Here is an 18,350-nt window from a genome sequence, read left to right as displayed (position 1 = left end):
AGGTGTGTCGTGCATAGGATTATTTATATTTATAATTATATATGGTTAAAGTTATATGCACTAAGTATCTATTTTAAATGTAATTTAATTAATATATAATTTTAAAAATTATTATCAATGATATCATTTAGTGAAAAATATCAATTCAAACATATTTACAATATATATATATATATATATAATAAAAACCCATTTTTAAATATTAGCTTTTACCATTATCTTTTGTATCATCAAACTTACTAAATTTAAATAACTTTTTACATATTAACTGGCATCAAACATATAAATATTTAAATTAAAATTTTAAAATTCTAACTTCATTTTCTCTTTGGAAAAAAAAAGAAACAATTAAGTAAATGACACATTGCAAGAGACCTACTTGTATGTAGATATCTTATTTTATATATCTAGTACTATTATATTGCTACATTATGTTTAACGTTTGTGTGTAAATACTAAATAGTATAATAAAAACAATTTAGACAATTCAATAGTCTCTGAAAAATTATCTTATAACAAGAAAAGGTAGCTATGCATGCAGGAAGGCAAAATCTTACTAAATTACATATCATATTACTAATTATTCCATGTTTAGCATTTCTAAAGCAATCACCCATTTTGAGCTTTGACTTTTTGTCCAACGCCAAATGTGAATAGCCAGCCATGCAAAGATCCAAAACATTCTTGCCATCAAAACCACCTTTTCTCACCTCTCTCTCTCTCATCCCCCCTTTATAAAACCATAATTATCTACTCAACATTTTGAATTGCAGTTTTTGTAACTGCAATTACGACAACCACATTGGGGGTTAAGGCATAGTCAGCACTACCAGTGTTTGACAGTTACATTGACATCAAGCAACTCCTTTTTTTGCCGTAATTGTCCCAATAACCTTGTGTTGAAATGAAACTGCAATTTAAATACAACTAGGGTTTCTAACACGTGCATTTTCACAAAATTGAAAATGGCTTCTCCATGTTTTAGTTCCATTTTTCTTCTTCTTTCTATCTTCTTGTTGGCCTTAATCCAATTTGCATTGTGTGGGAATTTCTACGAAGATGTTGACAATCTCTTTGGAGATGTAAGGGTTGACATAAAAGATAAAGGCCAAAGCATGACCCTAACAATGGATGAATATTCTGGCTCAGGCATTGTATCCAAGAATGAGTATTTGTTTGGAAGATTCGACTTGAAAATCAAGCTTGTAGAGGAAACACTGTAGGAACTGTCACAGCATTTTATGTATGTCTTGTTCCAAACTCATTATTATTAATCTTTTCTTCATGTTTATAACATTATAAACATAACTCAAAGGATTGACGCATAGGTGTAAAGTTTTATTATGTTCATATAAATAAAAACGATCTATTTAACGAAAGAACTTGTAATTATTTTTTACTATTTGTAAAAAAAAATTGAATCAGTAACAATCATATATCGCAAATAGAATTAGTCTCTAATTTAATGGGTTAAAAGATAATCAAGATATGTGACCTAGGACAAAAAAATAACTATAAATATTAAAAATAAGAATAATTAATCTTTACCATAAAATTATATTTGATAATAAGCTTTTTTTCATTATATAAACTTTATATATATATATATAATCACACAAATGAATTTGAATATGATTAATCTTAATCGTTACAAGTCTTGTATATTTATATATAGATCATGAAAAAGTTATTGATGTGTTTAATGTACAGCTACTCTCTCAAGGATCAAACCATGATGAGATAGATATATAGTTCTTGGGCAACTTGACTGGTGATCCTTATTTGCTCTCAACCAATGTATACGCTGATGTTGTTGGGGGTCGTGAGATGCAATACTATTTGTGGTTCGATCCAACAGAGGACTTTCACACTTATTCCATTGATTGGAACCCTGATCGCATAATGTAAGTAACAATATATATATATATATATATATATATATATATATATATATATTTACTTTGTTGTTTTCAAAATTACTATATATATGGTTCTTACATAAAAAATACAAGAAAACACATATTTTTTTCATAAAATAAAAAAAGTCAGTATGTAAAAATATTATATTCAGTAAGAAAATAAGCTTAATTATTATTTTAGTCCCTCAAATTTAAATTTTCCTTTTTAATCTCTTAATTTTAAAAATTATTCTTTTTAGTCCCTCACATTTTATTTTTGAATTTGTAATCGCTAGAATTTTTATTTTAAAATTATTATAAATTGTTAATTTATTATTTTGTGTTTGGCACGCACTCATGAAAAGGAGCTAAGAAGAGAATGTTTCAAAATTCACACACAAAAAAAAAATTAAATTTGGGGAATTAACAAAATAATACTCCTTTGAGAGACTAAATTGATATTTAAGCAATAAATAAGTGTAATTTTGAGAAATATATGTGTAATTGATATTAGCCTTTAATTTTGATACATTATTATTATAAGATTTTTATATCTTCAACTAATTACAAATTAGATTTGACTTTTAAAATAATTATTAAAAAATTAATAATCTTACTGTATATAACAATAAATCATGACAATGTGAGCACATTTTGATTAAATTCTTAATGCTAGTCTTAAGAGAGGACATATAGAGAGAGAGAGAGAGAAAAACATATTATATGAAAGTGAAATAATTAAATATGAACCGTATAATCAAACATAAGCGGTCAAAATTTAATGTCATGTGACTTTTGACATTTAATCTCAAACCTTTATTTATAGTTATATGATCCAGATTTAATTTTTTTCACTCTCATATAAGATGTTTCCTCTTATAAGATCTCTCTCTCTCTCTCTCTCTCTCTCTCTCTCTCTCTCTCTCTCTCTCTCTCTCTCTCTCTCTCTCTCTCTCTCTCTCTCTCTCTCTCTCTCTCTCTCTCTCTCTCTCTCTCTCTCTCTCTCTCTCTATATATATATATATATATATATATATATATATATATATATATATATATATATATATATATATATATATATATATATATATATAACTTGTTCAAACTCATGTATATTAGATCTCGAATTTGTCTATATATGTTTCTTGTGGTTTAAAAATCTCGGTGGATGACATTCCCAACATCAGAGTTATACTCAATAGGCAAACCATTGGTGTTCCTTTCCCTACAACACAACCCATGAGGCTTTACACTACTCTTTGGAATGAAGACTCTTGGGCAACAAGATGGGGGGTAGTAAATCTTGATTTGTCAGATGCTCCTTTCGTGGCAGCATCGATCAAAACAAGATGGGGGCCACATTTTGTATATAATGCTTGTTATAGGTGCAAATTTAATAAGAGGCATTCGGCCCATCGATCATGATTATTGTGTATATATAGTTGACGATGAAAATAGATGGCATTTAAAAAAAATTCCTCAATTTCTAAGACGGTTCTGGGGACGACCGTCTTAGAATATATGTCATTCTAAGACGGTCGTGGGCCAAGACTGTCTTAGATTGTGGTACATTTTAAGACGGTCGAGGGGCCAAGACCATCTTAGAATGACATACATTCTAAGACGGTCCTGTGGAACCATCTTTATAGACTCCAACTCTTTTTACGACACCCGCTACAACTTTGTCTTACAATCGATGTCCTATGTTGAAGATAACCGATATAAAAGGCAGGTTTTGTAGTAGTGTAAGCTTCAAGCATTTCAATGCTAATGCATGCATTGCAAAGGAAGGTGGTGCAAGTTGCAAGGGGTTCAATCGTAGCATATTTAGAGATCTTGTTGAATTCTGTTTTTTCTGTTTTTCTGTTAGTTTTTATGTTATTTGTTAAGTTTTTGTTATTTTTCTATTAAGACAGCTAGTTTTATATAGCTTGCTCCTCAATATTTTCAGTATGATTGAATAATGAGAATTCATGAGCCCAATGCTCTTTACTTTCCAAATCTATTCTTTTCACATGGTATCAGTTGAAATTTTCCCTTCTGCTGTGATGTTTGATCCTTCTTGCAACCATTGTTGTTGTTGCAATTTCTTCACCCTGGATGCAAAATTCAACATTAAAGATCTTGGAATGCTCAAGTACTTCCTTGGTTTTGAAGTAACCCGATCCAACTTAGGTATTGCCTTGCATCAAAGAAAATATTGCCTTGATCTCCTTCAAGACACTGGTCTATTTGCTGCAAAACCCTGTTTCATACCTATGGATCCTACACTGAAACTTCACAAATCTTCTGGTGTTCCTCTTTTTGATCCTACTGTTTACAGAAGACTTGTGGGGCGATTATTGTATCTTTCTCACACAAGGCCTGATATTTGCTATGTTGTTGGAAAATTGAGCCAATATTTATAATCTCCAATAGATATTCACCTGCAAGCTGCACAACATGCTCTCAAATATCTCAAAGGAAATGCTTTGGAAGAGGCCTGTTTTTCTCCTCTTCATCTTTCACTTCTTTAACTGGATTCAGTGACTCAGATTAGGGAGCTTGTCTTGACACTCGAAGATTCATCATAGGTTTATGCTTCTTCTTAGGAACCTCCTCATTTCTTGGAAGAGTAAGAAACAATCCATTGTGTCCAAATCATCCTCGGAAGCTGAATATCAGGCTCTAGCTCAAGCATCTTGTGAAGCACAATGGTTACTGTTCTTATTAAAGGATCTTCATATTGAGCATCCTAAACCAGTTGTTCTCTATTGTGATAATCAAGTTGTCCTACACATAGCAACAAATTCTATTTTCCATGAACACACCAAACATATAGAAATAGATTGTCATGTGGTAAGAGATAAGGTTCAATCTGGTTTGATTCACCTTCTTCCTATCTCAACTCACGAGCAATTGGCAGACATTCTTACCAAGCCATTCTCACCAAGCCTTTACATGTTGGTCCCTTCAATCATATTCATTCCAAGCTAGGAATGTTTGACATTCACATTCCAGCTTAAGGGGGAGTGTTGAATTCTATTTTTTCTGTTAGTTTTTCTGTTATTTGTTAGTTTTCTGTTGAGACAGCTAACTTTGTATAGCTTATTCCTCTGTATTTTCAGTATGATTGAATAATGAGAATTCATGAGCACAATGCTCTTTCCCTTCCAAATCTATTCTTTTCATAGATCTTGATCAAGAAAGCAAGAAAAAAATGATAAAGGTCCAATCTAAATGGATAGTTTATGATTATTATCGTGATTTAAGACGTTACGCTCATGGTCTACCATTTGAATGCCGCAAGGAGAATCTATTAGATTAATTCAAATAGTAATTGAATTAATCATGCATGTTGCGCCATCATTTAATTTGTTATCAATTCAAATGGAATGATATCCTGAAAGCAAAGCTGGATTGACCCTGATAGAAGATGTAGTTGTTATGTTATATAATGTGTATTTGAATTGCCATGAAAGATTGTTATTCTATTAAAGGTAATGAATTTGAAGTTTTGACCTATTATCCCTTTTGATAGAAATATGTCATGGGAAGTGGTTTTCTCTTTAATGTTTTTTATTTTACTTTTTGTAAGATTTTTGGACGTTCTTAAACATAATTAAATTTTGTTTGGCTAAGGACATTATCTTTTTTTTCTCGTTCAATGTTTTCTCTTTTGAAATGAATTGCATACAAAATCGATACTTGAATTTGTGGATTGCTTCAATATATTAGCTATTAACAACCTTGAATAAATAAATACTATTCCCTCTTTATGAAAATGACGACACACAAATTTAAGAATGCAATCATATAACATTATCATCTATAAAATTTATTTGTAAGTTTCTAATGTAATATCTGTTATTATTTCTCTCGTTTATTTTAAGTTTATAAAATATTTTAGAGGTAGGTAGAGTCAAAAACAAAATTAAAAAAATAGTAATTAATATTCTCTTAAATTCTTAAATAGATACAAAATAAAATCATTTTTTCTTAAAAATGAATAAATAAAAGGCTTAAATATGAGTTTAGATTATAAATTCACGTTTTTTTCAACATTTTGGTCTCCATAAGTATTTTTTCATTTTTAGTCCTTATATATTTGTACTTTTCTAATTTTAGTTCCTTTAATATTTCAATTTTTTTATTTTTAGTCCGTGAATGTTCAAAATTAGTGATAGTTGAAAATTATGATTTTTCTAAATCGGTTATGGTCGCAATTTATGTTGAAAGTGTACCGGGGATCATTCTTTTTGCGTTGTGAAATTTAAGCCTATATTGCAATGGTCACTAGTATAGAGAAAAAACGTACTACTTAAAGTCTTTTCAACTTGTTTGTTATGTTTTTTCTGCATTTCTTCATATAAATTAAAAGGAAGATAACATTGTAGTTGTTATATTTTGGTATTTCTTTCTTTATATTAAAGTTGAAAAAGCATTGTTTTAGGTTTAAATCTTAAAGGACTTACTATATCTTTACCTCAACTACAGTGAAAATAGGCTTTATTAAATTTTTAACAGGGTCATAGGCTCCACCTATAAAAAATCCTACAACACGTTAGACCTACGGTTTATTCATCCATTTAATTTAAAATTAAAATTGATTGTATTAAAAAAATTCAATATAATTAAGCATCATTAATCCAAGCAATTCAAATTATGCGCTAGGATTTAGCACTGTTCACAACTAAATCGACAATGCTTCATATACACACAATCGCAATTCTAAATTAAATATTATTTCAAATTGATGAAGTCAACTTATATTACTATTTAACTAACCTAATTTCAATTAATTTCAAATTAAAAAGAATATACACAAAACAACCGTTAAGTAAAGGAGTATAAAACCTAAACCACATTCCTTGAGTTCCCTAGATTGACAAGGCAATTTAGCCTTCCATAGCCATCACATCGGAGAAGCTTGAAAAAATAATGTTGCAATAAATGTAGAAGAGAGAAGAGGAAAGAGAATTTCTTCAATCTAAAAAATGTAAAACTACACAAATTCGCACGCTAAATTGACCTATTTAAAATTCATGGTCTACCCCTACCTTAAGAGATGATCCATAAAATAAGATTTCCAAGAAGTATTCATGTCTTAATTGGGCTTAAAATGAATAGGATATACCCAAATTGGTAAAGGTATGTTAAATATGTGTGGTAACACATCTAACCCAACTTCAAAGCTAAATTTGACCTCTAATTTGTTCCAATTGGTCAATTTGATATTCCACAAATCTTGTAGGTCTTTTTTTTCAATGTGCCTAGAATGTAAAGAATATGAAAATTAGAAATCTACAGAGTTATGGCCAAGACACTAAAGCATGGCCAATATGCATCAAAAGTTCAAAACTTGCTTCAAAGTCCAATTCAAATCAATAATTAAAATTGATGTCAAGATCACCTAATTAGAACCTGCACATCATTACTAACAAAATCGGATAGATAAAAAAAAATAGTTATGGCAAAAGTAACTAAAAAATTAGTTGAAAATTAAAAGTTAAAAATCTAACTTTTTAAATTAGAAGTGTTCAGTAAAAATTAATTGTTAAAGTGACTAAAAAGTATAAAATGATAAAAAAATAAAAAAATTATGATTTATTTTAGAAAGATAATAAGAAAAATAAATAAATATATTAAAAATAAAAGTAGAAGAAAACAAAAAATTAAAAACTAATTGAAATATTTTACCAAACATAATCTTCTTATCGAAATTCATATAGATAATTAATGTGTCAAAATAGTGTATATTAATATTATGGTGTATTACGTTTGTTTTGGTGAATTATGATGTATTATATTAACATTTGATATACTTGTATAACTATTTTTTATTTGAGCCATTTGTCATAATGGTGTATAATAATGTTAGTGTACGAAGGTTCATTATGTATATACTAAAAATTTAAATTTCTATATACAAAAATTATACCGATAAAGACCAATCCAATGCTAAACCATTTGACTTTTAAATGACATTTTTTTTTTACAAAGACAACCACTCCTAATCCAAATTTAAATAATACTTAGAAAAAAACTCAAATCTAAATACTCTTTCACAAAACCTTTTAAATTTAAAAATTATATACATTCTTGTGAGATCATGAACATAGATAAGATAGATATTTTTCTTTTAATACGATTTATTTTATATTTAATGTTAATTTTTATTAATGAGAATGATTTGAGCTTACAATTTATCTTTTTTCCTTTTTTCTTAACCACCAAGTTAACTTTATAATTTCTTGTGTTAATCATTGTTGTTGTTTTTTTTTTTAACTCAAATCAGAAACACAGATGCACGTATGTAGATATGAGACAATTACTCCCACAAAGTAAATTTTATCATATGAATATATTAAATAATTATAATTATTTTTGCCCCCTTAAGAAATTAGGCGTTCCTCCCATAAAAATATCTTTTAAAAAAAAGAAATGTAAAAAAATATTTAAAAAAACAAAAAAAATTAATTCTAGTTTTATCCATTTTATTCTTTCAAATTTATAAAAATTTAGGTATTTTGCTTGTTTTTATCATGACATGGTATATGTGGTAAAAGCTTATAATATTTTTGCACATAAAACTATTTTTTCAGCTATTAAAAAAAAATGGATCCGTGGCTGACTCAAATATATATCTTCAACTTTTTAGTAATTGAAATTTTTTAGTAATTATATTAATTCAAATAAAACTCATAATCCAATGCTATCACTTATCGTTGCTATGTACTTGTAAACTTTTTTTTTAAAAAAAAAAAGGACATGAAAGTACGATCACCTTGAAACGTTACCTACCACGTTTTCGATAACAGAAATAGAACACCGCAGCAACGGCTCCACTCCCTGCCGCCATCACCGGCCACAGCACAAGCCACAACCCCTTCTTCCACTCTCTCTCCTTTCTCTCTCATTTCCACTACCTTAACTTTCTCCAATTCCTCAATTCTCTGTTTCATCTCTTCGATCTCTCTCTCTCTTTCTCCCCAGCCTTCTCTCTCGTCTCTTCCTCCGCTCCTCGCTCTCCCTCAATTCCGCGACGCTTAGCTTCCGCTCCAGATCGCGAACCTTCATCTGGCTCTCCGCGTTCAACTGTTTCAGAGATTTTGTTTCTCTCTAGGAACGTCACCGTACTCTCTCTCTCTCTCTTCGAGGAGGTTCTTCAGCGCCGACGCTGCCGCCTCCTCCGATCTCCTTCTTCAGCCTCTGGATCTCGTCCTTCTTCGTCGCGTTCTCGCGCTCCAACGCCTCGATCTTCAATACGGCGCCGTTCGCGGCCTCCATCAGAAAAACGTAGCGAGCGATATGACACTAAAGAGAGGGAGGAATGAGTGGTGGAGTGAGGGATTTTGATGAGAGGAAAAGGATTCCGAGAGAATCGATGACGCGGTCGCGAGGAGGAGCGTTAGGATGCAACTTTCGCACGAAAAGAGTCTCATTCAGTTTTTTTTTTTTTTCTTCCTCTTGTAAACCGTTGGTTTTATATAAGGAACATGAAGAAGTTCAAAATGTTAGGGACATGGAAAATCTTATCTAACGGTACCTGTTTAAATGTTTTTTTTAATTAACATTTCGAGGCAAAAAAATAATTAAACTTTTATTGGTTAAGATTAAGAGAGAAAAAAAAAATTATGGAATGACAATATAAAATAATTTTATAATTTTATATTGTCTTTCAATCATAAATCATCATATAAAATAAGTATATTAACTTTTACAAGATTATCTTAAATTATATCAATGATAAATTATTATTAAATTACAGTGTAAATATAACTTTATATTGTTAATATATCATTGAATCATAAGATTAATTTATGTGTAAGTTAAAAATAATTTTAGAAAAATAAATGAGAATTTTTTTTATGAAAGTTAAATCGTACATCAATTTTAACTTAAGAAATAATAATAATACATTTTGGCAACAATTAAATATTTGAAAATGGAAACTTGTATGTCTTTAAGCATCATTTACCATACATAAATTTTTTTAATTTATTCTTTCTTATTTTTTATTTTATATTAATTTTAAATTATATTTATATATGACATTAAAGGCTTAAATATTTATTTGTCAACAAAACAAATATGCTACTTTTTTCTTTTAGTATATATATTATTTTTTTTATTCCTGTAAAAAAGATATGTTTTTTTAAAAAATTTAGTGCTATAAGTTTTTTTTTTCATTTCTAATTCCTCCAATATCATTGTTGACTTGTTATTATTGTTGATATGACATTAATAATGTTTTATTATGCTGAGATAACATCATCTAATATCATTTTTTTTATGTGACACACAATGATATTAGTATAATATTTTTATTAACATTTTTTGTAACGATAATGACCTCTAATTAATGATAAAAATTAAAAATGATATCATAAAGACGAAAATTAAAAGAAAAAAATAACTTACAAAAAAAAAATCAACTTACAAGACCAGTTTCATATTTAAGTCATTTAAAAAAAATTACTTTTTTCATATGACATGAATACTTTTTAAATTGAAATAAAAATAAAAATAATTCAAAAATTATGTACTTTTATTATGAAAAAAAATATTTTTATTGAATAAAGAAATAAGACACTTTCAATAAATATTTAAATTAATCCTCATAATCTTTATTATAAAGTTTCAAAATTAACATTTAAAAATGGAATTCAAGTCACATCAATTTAGGATTAATTATCTAATAAAACAAAAGATATCTTTATTTTGCTATAACACATCGTAATTTAAAATGTAAAATCAAATCAAATTAAAATTATAATAAGATAAAATAGAAGAAAATATAAAATGCTAAAAGCTAATGTTTTAAAAAATATTATTTCAACGTTTTAAAAAATATTAAAAATTATTTAAAAAATATTTGCTTACCGAATAACTGAATGAATTTTTCAGCTAAAATGCTTTTCCGAATAAAACCACAGTGAAAACTCAAATTTATTTCATAACAGTGGATTAAACTCTCAGAATAAATAAAAATACCAATTAGTGCCACTAATTATGGAAAAACTTGAAATAGCGCCAGTTAGGACAAAGGGCTTTATGGTTGCACTTCTTAGGTGCCAAAATGAAAATCAGGCTCCTTATTTCCTCATGAGTGACAAAGGGATTTTATGGATTAATGTCTCATTTTCATGCATTCGGTATTTGTGAGTGCCAAAAGATATGTATTAAGGTCATCAGACTAGCACAACTTTGCTAGCTTTGGCTATCTCCAATGCATAATTTAGATATTTAATTTGATTCTCATTAAAGCCAAAATTTGTTGAGGTATAGGATGCGAGGCTTTTAAATTCCATTAATCCAATTAAAATACAAACATCCAAGACATCTGTTTCAAGATTGTGTCTTCACTGCAAACACCTAAAATGGTTATGGATTGACTTACAAGATAGGACTCAATTTCATCGTCAACAGTCTCATGATAGTTGTAACCAAAGTTCATACCCTTTGTAGGCCAGAGAAAGCTGACACTTTTTTCTAAGGAAGCACTGCCTTTAAGCCTCTCACTCTCATTTTTACACAAACCATCACCAGAGACTACAACAGCTCCATCCCTAAAAAGTGTCTTTTTCTCTAACAGGATTGCTCCCCCTGGCCAAAATATTCACAAGAAAAACACCCTTCTTCTAGAACATTCTTGTCATACCATACTGAACAGGACCAACTTTTCTATGAGCAGTGGCCCCAGCTGCAGCACCGATTCCACCATATTGATGTGCCTTTGGCTGCAGCATGTTTGTCTCTATGGCTATTTGATCACCTTGCTCTAACTTGTTAACTCCTGCCCTTGTCATAAAAAAGGGATTTGTATCAATATTAATAGCTATGTCTGGTGCCATCTTGGCATTAACTCCGCATTGTTGCTGTGCATGTTTTGCCTGCAAAGGCACACTCTTGTTGGCTTCTGTCGCTGGCCTTTCTTGGTTTCCAGTGCTGGATCTTTGATAGTAATATGCCGGGGGAACAGCTTGTGTAGGAAGCACAGAACCTCTGATGAATGACCTAGGATCATATGAATCCTTGACAATGTTACCATGCTCGTATGGAACTACGGGCCCAACAACTTTACCAGGTTTTGCTGAAAATAAGAATGAGAGTATTAGGCCTTGTTTGTTTATTATTTTGAAACACAGTTTTCTATTTTCTAAGATATACTAACAAAAGGTGGCTCCCAGAAGATGATACTGTTGATTAGTTATACTTTGAGTACTTGAACAGAACAATTGAAAAAAAAAAAAAAAACAGAAAAGGATGAGAAAACATTTATCAGTTCTTTTGGAAACGATTTTCAAAACTTAATAAATTTTGGATAAGAAATTGATTGCTGAGTAATGTAAAACTGTTGTAGAAAATAGTTTTAAGAAAAATAAAAAAGTGAGAAGGGAATCAAACATGCCTTAATTATTAAACTTCACAGACTAGAATGATAACAACCCTATACCTAGTGGAATTCTTTGTGGTCCCTGCATTGACCTTGGCACTGGAATTTCTGTATCTCTTGGGTTCTTGTTATATTCCTCAGCTGTTGGCCGGTTTTTGCTGGCAGCATTATTTGTTTGCTCTTTTGAGTGTACCGTATTTGAATGTACAATTGTAGACCTGATGAGAATATAATAAAATATATTATGCTCCTTATGAATGAATATTAATCATATAAGTCATGAATAGAATGAAAGCAAATGCAGCATGGAGTTGGTGAGGTTGATTTTGGTCTACCAAATTGTCATTACCTGCACTCTATGCCAAAAAATTGAAAAAGCAGCTAAATAGTATGGTTGGGAAGTTATTTCAAAGGTTAAGTGCCTGATAGCTACAGGTTACCATACTATAAACCCTGACTTCATAAATGTTAGCAGGCCAGAACAAAGGATCTGCAACTCTCCTATTATACTACTTGTCCACACCATGTTGGCATTTTATGTAATTTAATTTTAGAAAGAGTGGTATATCTATGTAAAATAACACCATTGTCTGGACCATAATTGTTACTTTACCACAACATTATTCTGTTTTGTAACAAAATCTGATCTGATGAAATGGATTATAATATACTTTACTAGCATGACTGTATTTGATAAATCATGACCAGAATCAAATTAAAGATCTATATTATAGGGCATTCAATCCTGTCATTACTATCTTATCATAAGCATAATGTAACCAAAAGTAACCATTTGTTGACAATAAAGCTACAATTGCAATGCAACAAATGCCAAATGAAATCCAATGCACAACTGCATTTATGAATCAGAATTACCTTGGCAGAGAAACATGCTTTCTGTCAAGTGGCATAACAGGACCATTTTTACCATTTTCCTCTAAATGAGCAAACTGCTTTCTGAATTGATCAACAGCACTGTAAAGAGTCACACCCAAAAAAAACAAAAAGACTAAGTTGAAATTCCAAATTGAAAATTATCAAGAGGGCAAAAAGGATAACATGGCATAAACAGTTAAAAAAGCAATTAAGAAAATAAAAACCTTGGATAAAGAAAATTAGTTCTCTCTGTTCCATTCATGTAGTCCTTCAATAGTTGAGGATGATACTCTAGAATCTCACGGAAAATCAGCTCACGAATTTCTTCCTTTGTAACTCTTCGTCTTTCAAATTCAAATTCCATTTTCGTGATAGGCTGGCAAGATGGTTCCCTCTCAACTTTTGCCAGTCCCTTGAAGTAAGGATCAGCCAAAGCCTAAAGACACAAAAACATTTAAAAAAATCATGAGCATGAAAGTCAAAACCCCATATTACAGAGTGCTATTCAGATGTTATGATTATTTATGCCTTTTACTGTCCAAATGAAAAAGAAAAGCTCAAGAAATAGTCAAGGATACAACTAGGATACATTTCAATACACATACATAAGCAGTAGAGCACAATGTAGCATACCTCTTCAGCAGTAGGTCGGTCTTTTGGATCAAAAGCCAACAACTTTTCCAGTAGCCTTAATGCTAAAGGATCTGCATTGGGAAATTTTTGAGCAAATGGCACAGGCTGCTTTTTCCGCATGCTAGTTAGGTATCTCCTTGCCTTCTCGTTACGTACCTGCATCCAACACAAAAGATGGTCACAAGCTGGTATTGATAACTTTTGGCTCAGAACTAAGCTAGACAACAGAAATGTTTTTTCCACAGTTGCAGAAAAAATTTACCCGTGATATAGTATCAAGTGAAGGAGTCCCAAGCAGATCTGTCATCAGATCCAATTGATGAACTACATTTTTCCCAGGAAAAAGTGGCTTTCCTGTTAGTACTTCAGCAAAGATGCAACCTATACTCCATATATCAATTGCTGGTGTATACTGCATCAAGATTTACAAAAAGTTAGACCTACAGAAAGTGAATATGAAAACTTGAACCATTTTGAAGAGTCACTTTGCAACTAAATAAAATAAAAAGTTCAGATGAAACTATGAACTACTTTCAACTACAGCCAATACACACTAAAGAATAGACATTTATCACAACAGTACAACATTTTCGCTCGATGCTCCACAAGAAATAGAGCCCCACATTTACAACACTTAATTAATGAGTGAATTCAATCTCAACTACCCTATTACATTATAATAGACTATTGTCACCAAAAACAATTAGATATATGTCTCTACTTATAGATACAGGTAATTTGCTTTCACTCATAAAATACAGCATGTATTATGTTTACACAAATAATATTGATTCTTGACAAAATTAAAGACTAATGATGCAGAATAGCTACCAAAACAGAGATGCATACACAATAAACTTGATAGAGTTAATTAACACTATGGTATCAATGTATCACATATTTTCTTTACAAAACTAATGGTATTGCAACAAAAACATATGTAGCTAGTAGATTAATAACAGTTAACAGAGATTGGTCTTCAGTCATGTGGTTAGCTAATTGATGGAAAAGTAGATAAAAGATTGAATGATTGATGATGGTATGCTAAGTCAAGACTATATACATCTCACTTTTACAATGTCCACAGAAAACTGGAAAAGCCATACCTTTGAGTAAAATGATCCACATAGCTCTGGAGCTCTATACCACCTTGTAGCAACATAATCCTACAGACACAAGCAAGAAACATCATTCCCTTCCCTCCCAAAACAACGAGAAACTTTAAATAATAATAACTATAACAACAACAAAGCCAAAAACAAGCAAAGCTGAAATAAATTAAAATGTATAAAGCAAACAAACTATGCAAATGTTTAGAAAGAATACCGTCCAAAATATAGTTGTTGGTGTGTCACTGAAGGCAACTCTAGCTAACCCAAAATCACAGATTTTAAGCTTACAGTTTGCATTTGCCAGTATATTCTTTGGCTTCAGATCTCGATGATAGACATTTGCTGCATTGTATAAGCTAAGAATTAGATAAGCAATATTGGCGTCAATGCCAGCAAACTTGTTAAGAAATAGACGAGAAAAAGTACAAAAAGGGAATGGGGAAGTTCTCACATTTTGAAAAAACTAGAAGTGTGCAGTTTTCACTTTTCAGATGATTCAATGGCAAAGCAAAAATAAGGAAACAAAAACAACTGTTACAGAAGATATTGTGCACAATCCTGACATATCCATTGCCAAGAATACTGAGAAATTATTCAGTATCTCATCTGATTTGTGAAAGTTCAAGGTACATGTTATGGGCATTAGCCACACAATGAGCATTCATGTATACAAGTAACTATAACATAGTGATGTTTACCGGTGTGAATGTACTTCAGTGCTCGAAGTAATTGATAAAGAAAAAATTGATAGTGTTCTTTTGTCAAGTCATCATTGGCTTTAATGACTTGATGAAGATCAGACTCCATGAGCTCAAAAACAACGTAAATATCTTTAAAGTCCTTCCTTGACGGAGGCAGCATAATGTGTTTTATTTCAACAATATCAGGATGTCGTAGAAGTCTAAGCAGCTTTATCTCACGGAGAATACGAGCAGCATCGGATATATGCTCGAAGATGTCATGAATCTTCTTAATTGCCACTTTGTCACCGGTGTGAGTGTCAATGGCTGAACAGACAACACCATAACTTCCCTTCCCAATGACTTCTTGGATTTTGTACCGGTTGGCATCACCATATTCAGAGAAAAAGTCCATCTCAGCTGAACTCTGTATCATATTCCACATAGGCAAGTTAGAATTTGAATGAAAACATTTGTAAATCAAACCAAAGCAATAAAGTAAAAGCAAAAATTTCAATATAGAGAGAAATTAAAATAAAAATTAAAAAGCATTTTTTTTTCTTACAGAGAAATAAATATACACAACAAAAATTTGTGTTTTTGCTTGTAAGAGTCACATTATGGAATTAACACAGTATCAAAGTGTCATAAACACGAAGAATCAGATTTTATTTACCGGAATATGATCATTGCCACATACATTGGAATAACACAAGCAAACTAACATATATTAAACATAAGAACACACATTGCTTCGATGCAACCGCCTCACTTCCTATCACAGCAAGAATATGATTAAAATGAGAAATTTTAGCATTTAGTAAAATATATCACAATTCATTTGACACTCAAAAATCAAATACATATCTCTGCTTTAATTCACCACATAAGGTTCAGCTAAGTTTAATTTACATCGAAACAAACTAAGATTTTCTATTGTCTTTCAATTCAACAGAAATGTGCACACTGATTTTGCAAGACCAAGCATCAAATGTATAAAAAAAAATTCACCGAATCCTAATTCGAAGGCCATCTACAATTTATTATACATAATTAATTATTCAAAAATCAATAAAACTCAATTCATAAATCTGTAAAAGAAGGAATTGAATCCAGGTGTCAAAATTGACACAAAACATGTAACAGGAAATGCAGGCACACAGAGAAAAGGAGAAAACTAGAAACATGACAAAAAAAAAACCAAATAGTATACAAAATCTGATCCGATGGGGGAAAAACCTGCAAGCATATAGAACAGGAGTACCACTTGGTATTGAGACAAATTCCACAAAGCACAGCTCAACAAGTGTAGAAAGAGAAGAAGAAAATAAAATAAAAATGATGGGGTCAATATAACAACCTCAAAGAAGCAATCTAATCCGTTATAGAAAAGCAAGTAAATTTCATCAACCCCACAAAAAAATGTTGAAAAAGAAGATCTAGCGGTGCCAATCATGTCGTTATCCCTCATTTGTAACAGAAAAATATCTAGAGAGAGAGAGAGAGAGAAACGAAATCATGGATGGAGTCAGGAGAAATGTTGCAGTCTCATCAGCTAACAGCATGACCCCATTGAAAAAATTCTCAACACCCACCATTCATTCATTCACCAACACAACCATGGACTCATCACACTGTCAAATTCTCAATCTCACACGACATTCCAATTAAACCAAACCACACACACACAAAAAAAAAAGCAATCATTTTTTCCCAATCCCAGTTACACAATCACAAAACCAATCAACACACACAATCATATAGACAAAAAACTCCACCTTTTTCCTGTGATCTTGCTGCATTTTCCCCTGACACCCACAAATTCTCCAAAACTTCCCTATGGGATGAAGATCAAGCCCAAACTTCACAAAACCCAGTTCTCAAATTTTCCCTCCTTCAAAAACAAACAAATCTTTTTACACCCTTATTCTCACAGTCTCACCCACATTTCCCCCACCTACCCCTGCTCATTATCACAAACCCACAACAATCCCAGCTTTTTCTCCCTTCTCCCAAACCCTTCTTCACCAAACATAGAACCCAATTGGGATCCCACATGCACCTTCCCTTTCCACAGCCACAATCTTCAAAACCAAAAACCACCACCAACACCCTTCAGCAAAAGCACCTCATTTCCAGACACACACACAAAAAAACACCTTTCAGACCCTCAACAGAAAAACCACAATTTGTCACACCCCACAAAGCCAATCCGCAAGAACAACAGCAGAAAGCAGGTGCGAAGAGCGTGGAGTGCACAAGATCTGCGTACACCGACAATGAGAGAGAAAGAGAGAGAGAAATGATATTTTTATTAGAACTTTGAGGCTTAAATCTAGTTGGTGCCTTTACTGTATCTTATCCGTAACGTATATTCAGAGATACGTACCCAAATACATACACATATGCATACATATGGTGGTGATACGGATCATGTTGTATTGTTAATTGTAAGTTACTGCATATATACGAAATTTGGGAAATGGTGGAGGGTATTTTGGTAAATTCAGTGTGGCACGGGGAGATTCTCTTCACCTTTTGTGGAATTATTATTAACCTGTTCCTCTGTGACTTACAGGTGGCATGTTGGACGGGTGTGTGACACGTGTCGGATTCTTAGAGGCTTAGGATGGTGGGTGGAGGGTCCACGTGGCGGTGCTGAAATGTTGGAAGGTTGGTTCAGTGTGGTGCTATCATCGTCTTATTATTTTGGTTTGTCTCTATGTAGTGTGGAAGGATTAGGATGAAAATGTAGTGCCACTCAACTTTGCAT

General features: G+C 31.4%; 1 protein-coding gene across 1 annotated transcript; it reads right to left on the bottom strand.

The window, feature by feature from the left end:
- Nucleotides 1-11,153: 11,153 nt before the first annotated feature.
- On the bottom strand, nt 11,154-17,884 carry LOC114423360 (mitogen-activated protein kinase 10-like). The gene is made up of 10 exons (XM_028390093.1): nt 17,356-17,884; nt 15,596-16,004; nt 15,112-15,239; nt 14,892-14,951; nt 14,048-14,197; nt 13,786-13,941; nt 13,377-13,588; nt 13,153-13,251; nt 12,337-12,494; nt 11,154-11,973 (listed from the first exon to the last, which is right to left on the bottom strand). Exons 1-10 carry the CDS (start codon nt 17,377-17,379, stop codon nt 11,522-11,524), a joined length of 1,848 nt encoding a protein of 615 aa, XP_028245894.1. The 5' UTR covers nt 17,380-17,884; the 3' UTR covers nt 11,154-11,521.
- Nucleotides 17,885-18,350: the final 466 nt, after the last annotated feature.

This window comes from Glycine soja, chromosome 8, assembly GCF_004193775.1.
Source record: "Glycine soja cultivar W05 chromosome 8, ASM419377v2, whole genome shotgun sequence".
NCBI classification, from domain to species: domain Eukaryota; kingdom Viridiplantae; phylum Streptophyta; class Magnoliopsida; order Fabales; family Fabaceae; genus Glycine; species Glycine soja.
The sequence above is the reverse complement of the archived record's forward strand: the minus strand, read 5'-3'. Positions and strand labels throughout refer to the sequence as shown.

What these genes read in the sequence shown, in the direction of transcription:
- LOC114423360 (XM_028390093.1), bottom strand. Translation starts at nt 17,379, where the DNA reads ATGCAGCAAGATCACAGGAAAAAG. An exon ending in ACTGAAGTACATTCACACCG is followed by an intron (nt 15,240 to 15,595) that starts GTAAACATCACT and finishes TATACAATGCAG; the next exon opens with CAAATGTCTATCATCGAGAT. An exon ending in ACCACAAAGAATTCCACTAG is followed by an intron (nt 11,974 to 12,336) that starts GTATAGGGTTGT and finishes TCTTATTTTCAG; the next exon opens with CAAAACCTGGTAAAGTTGTT.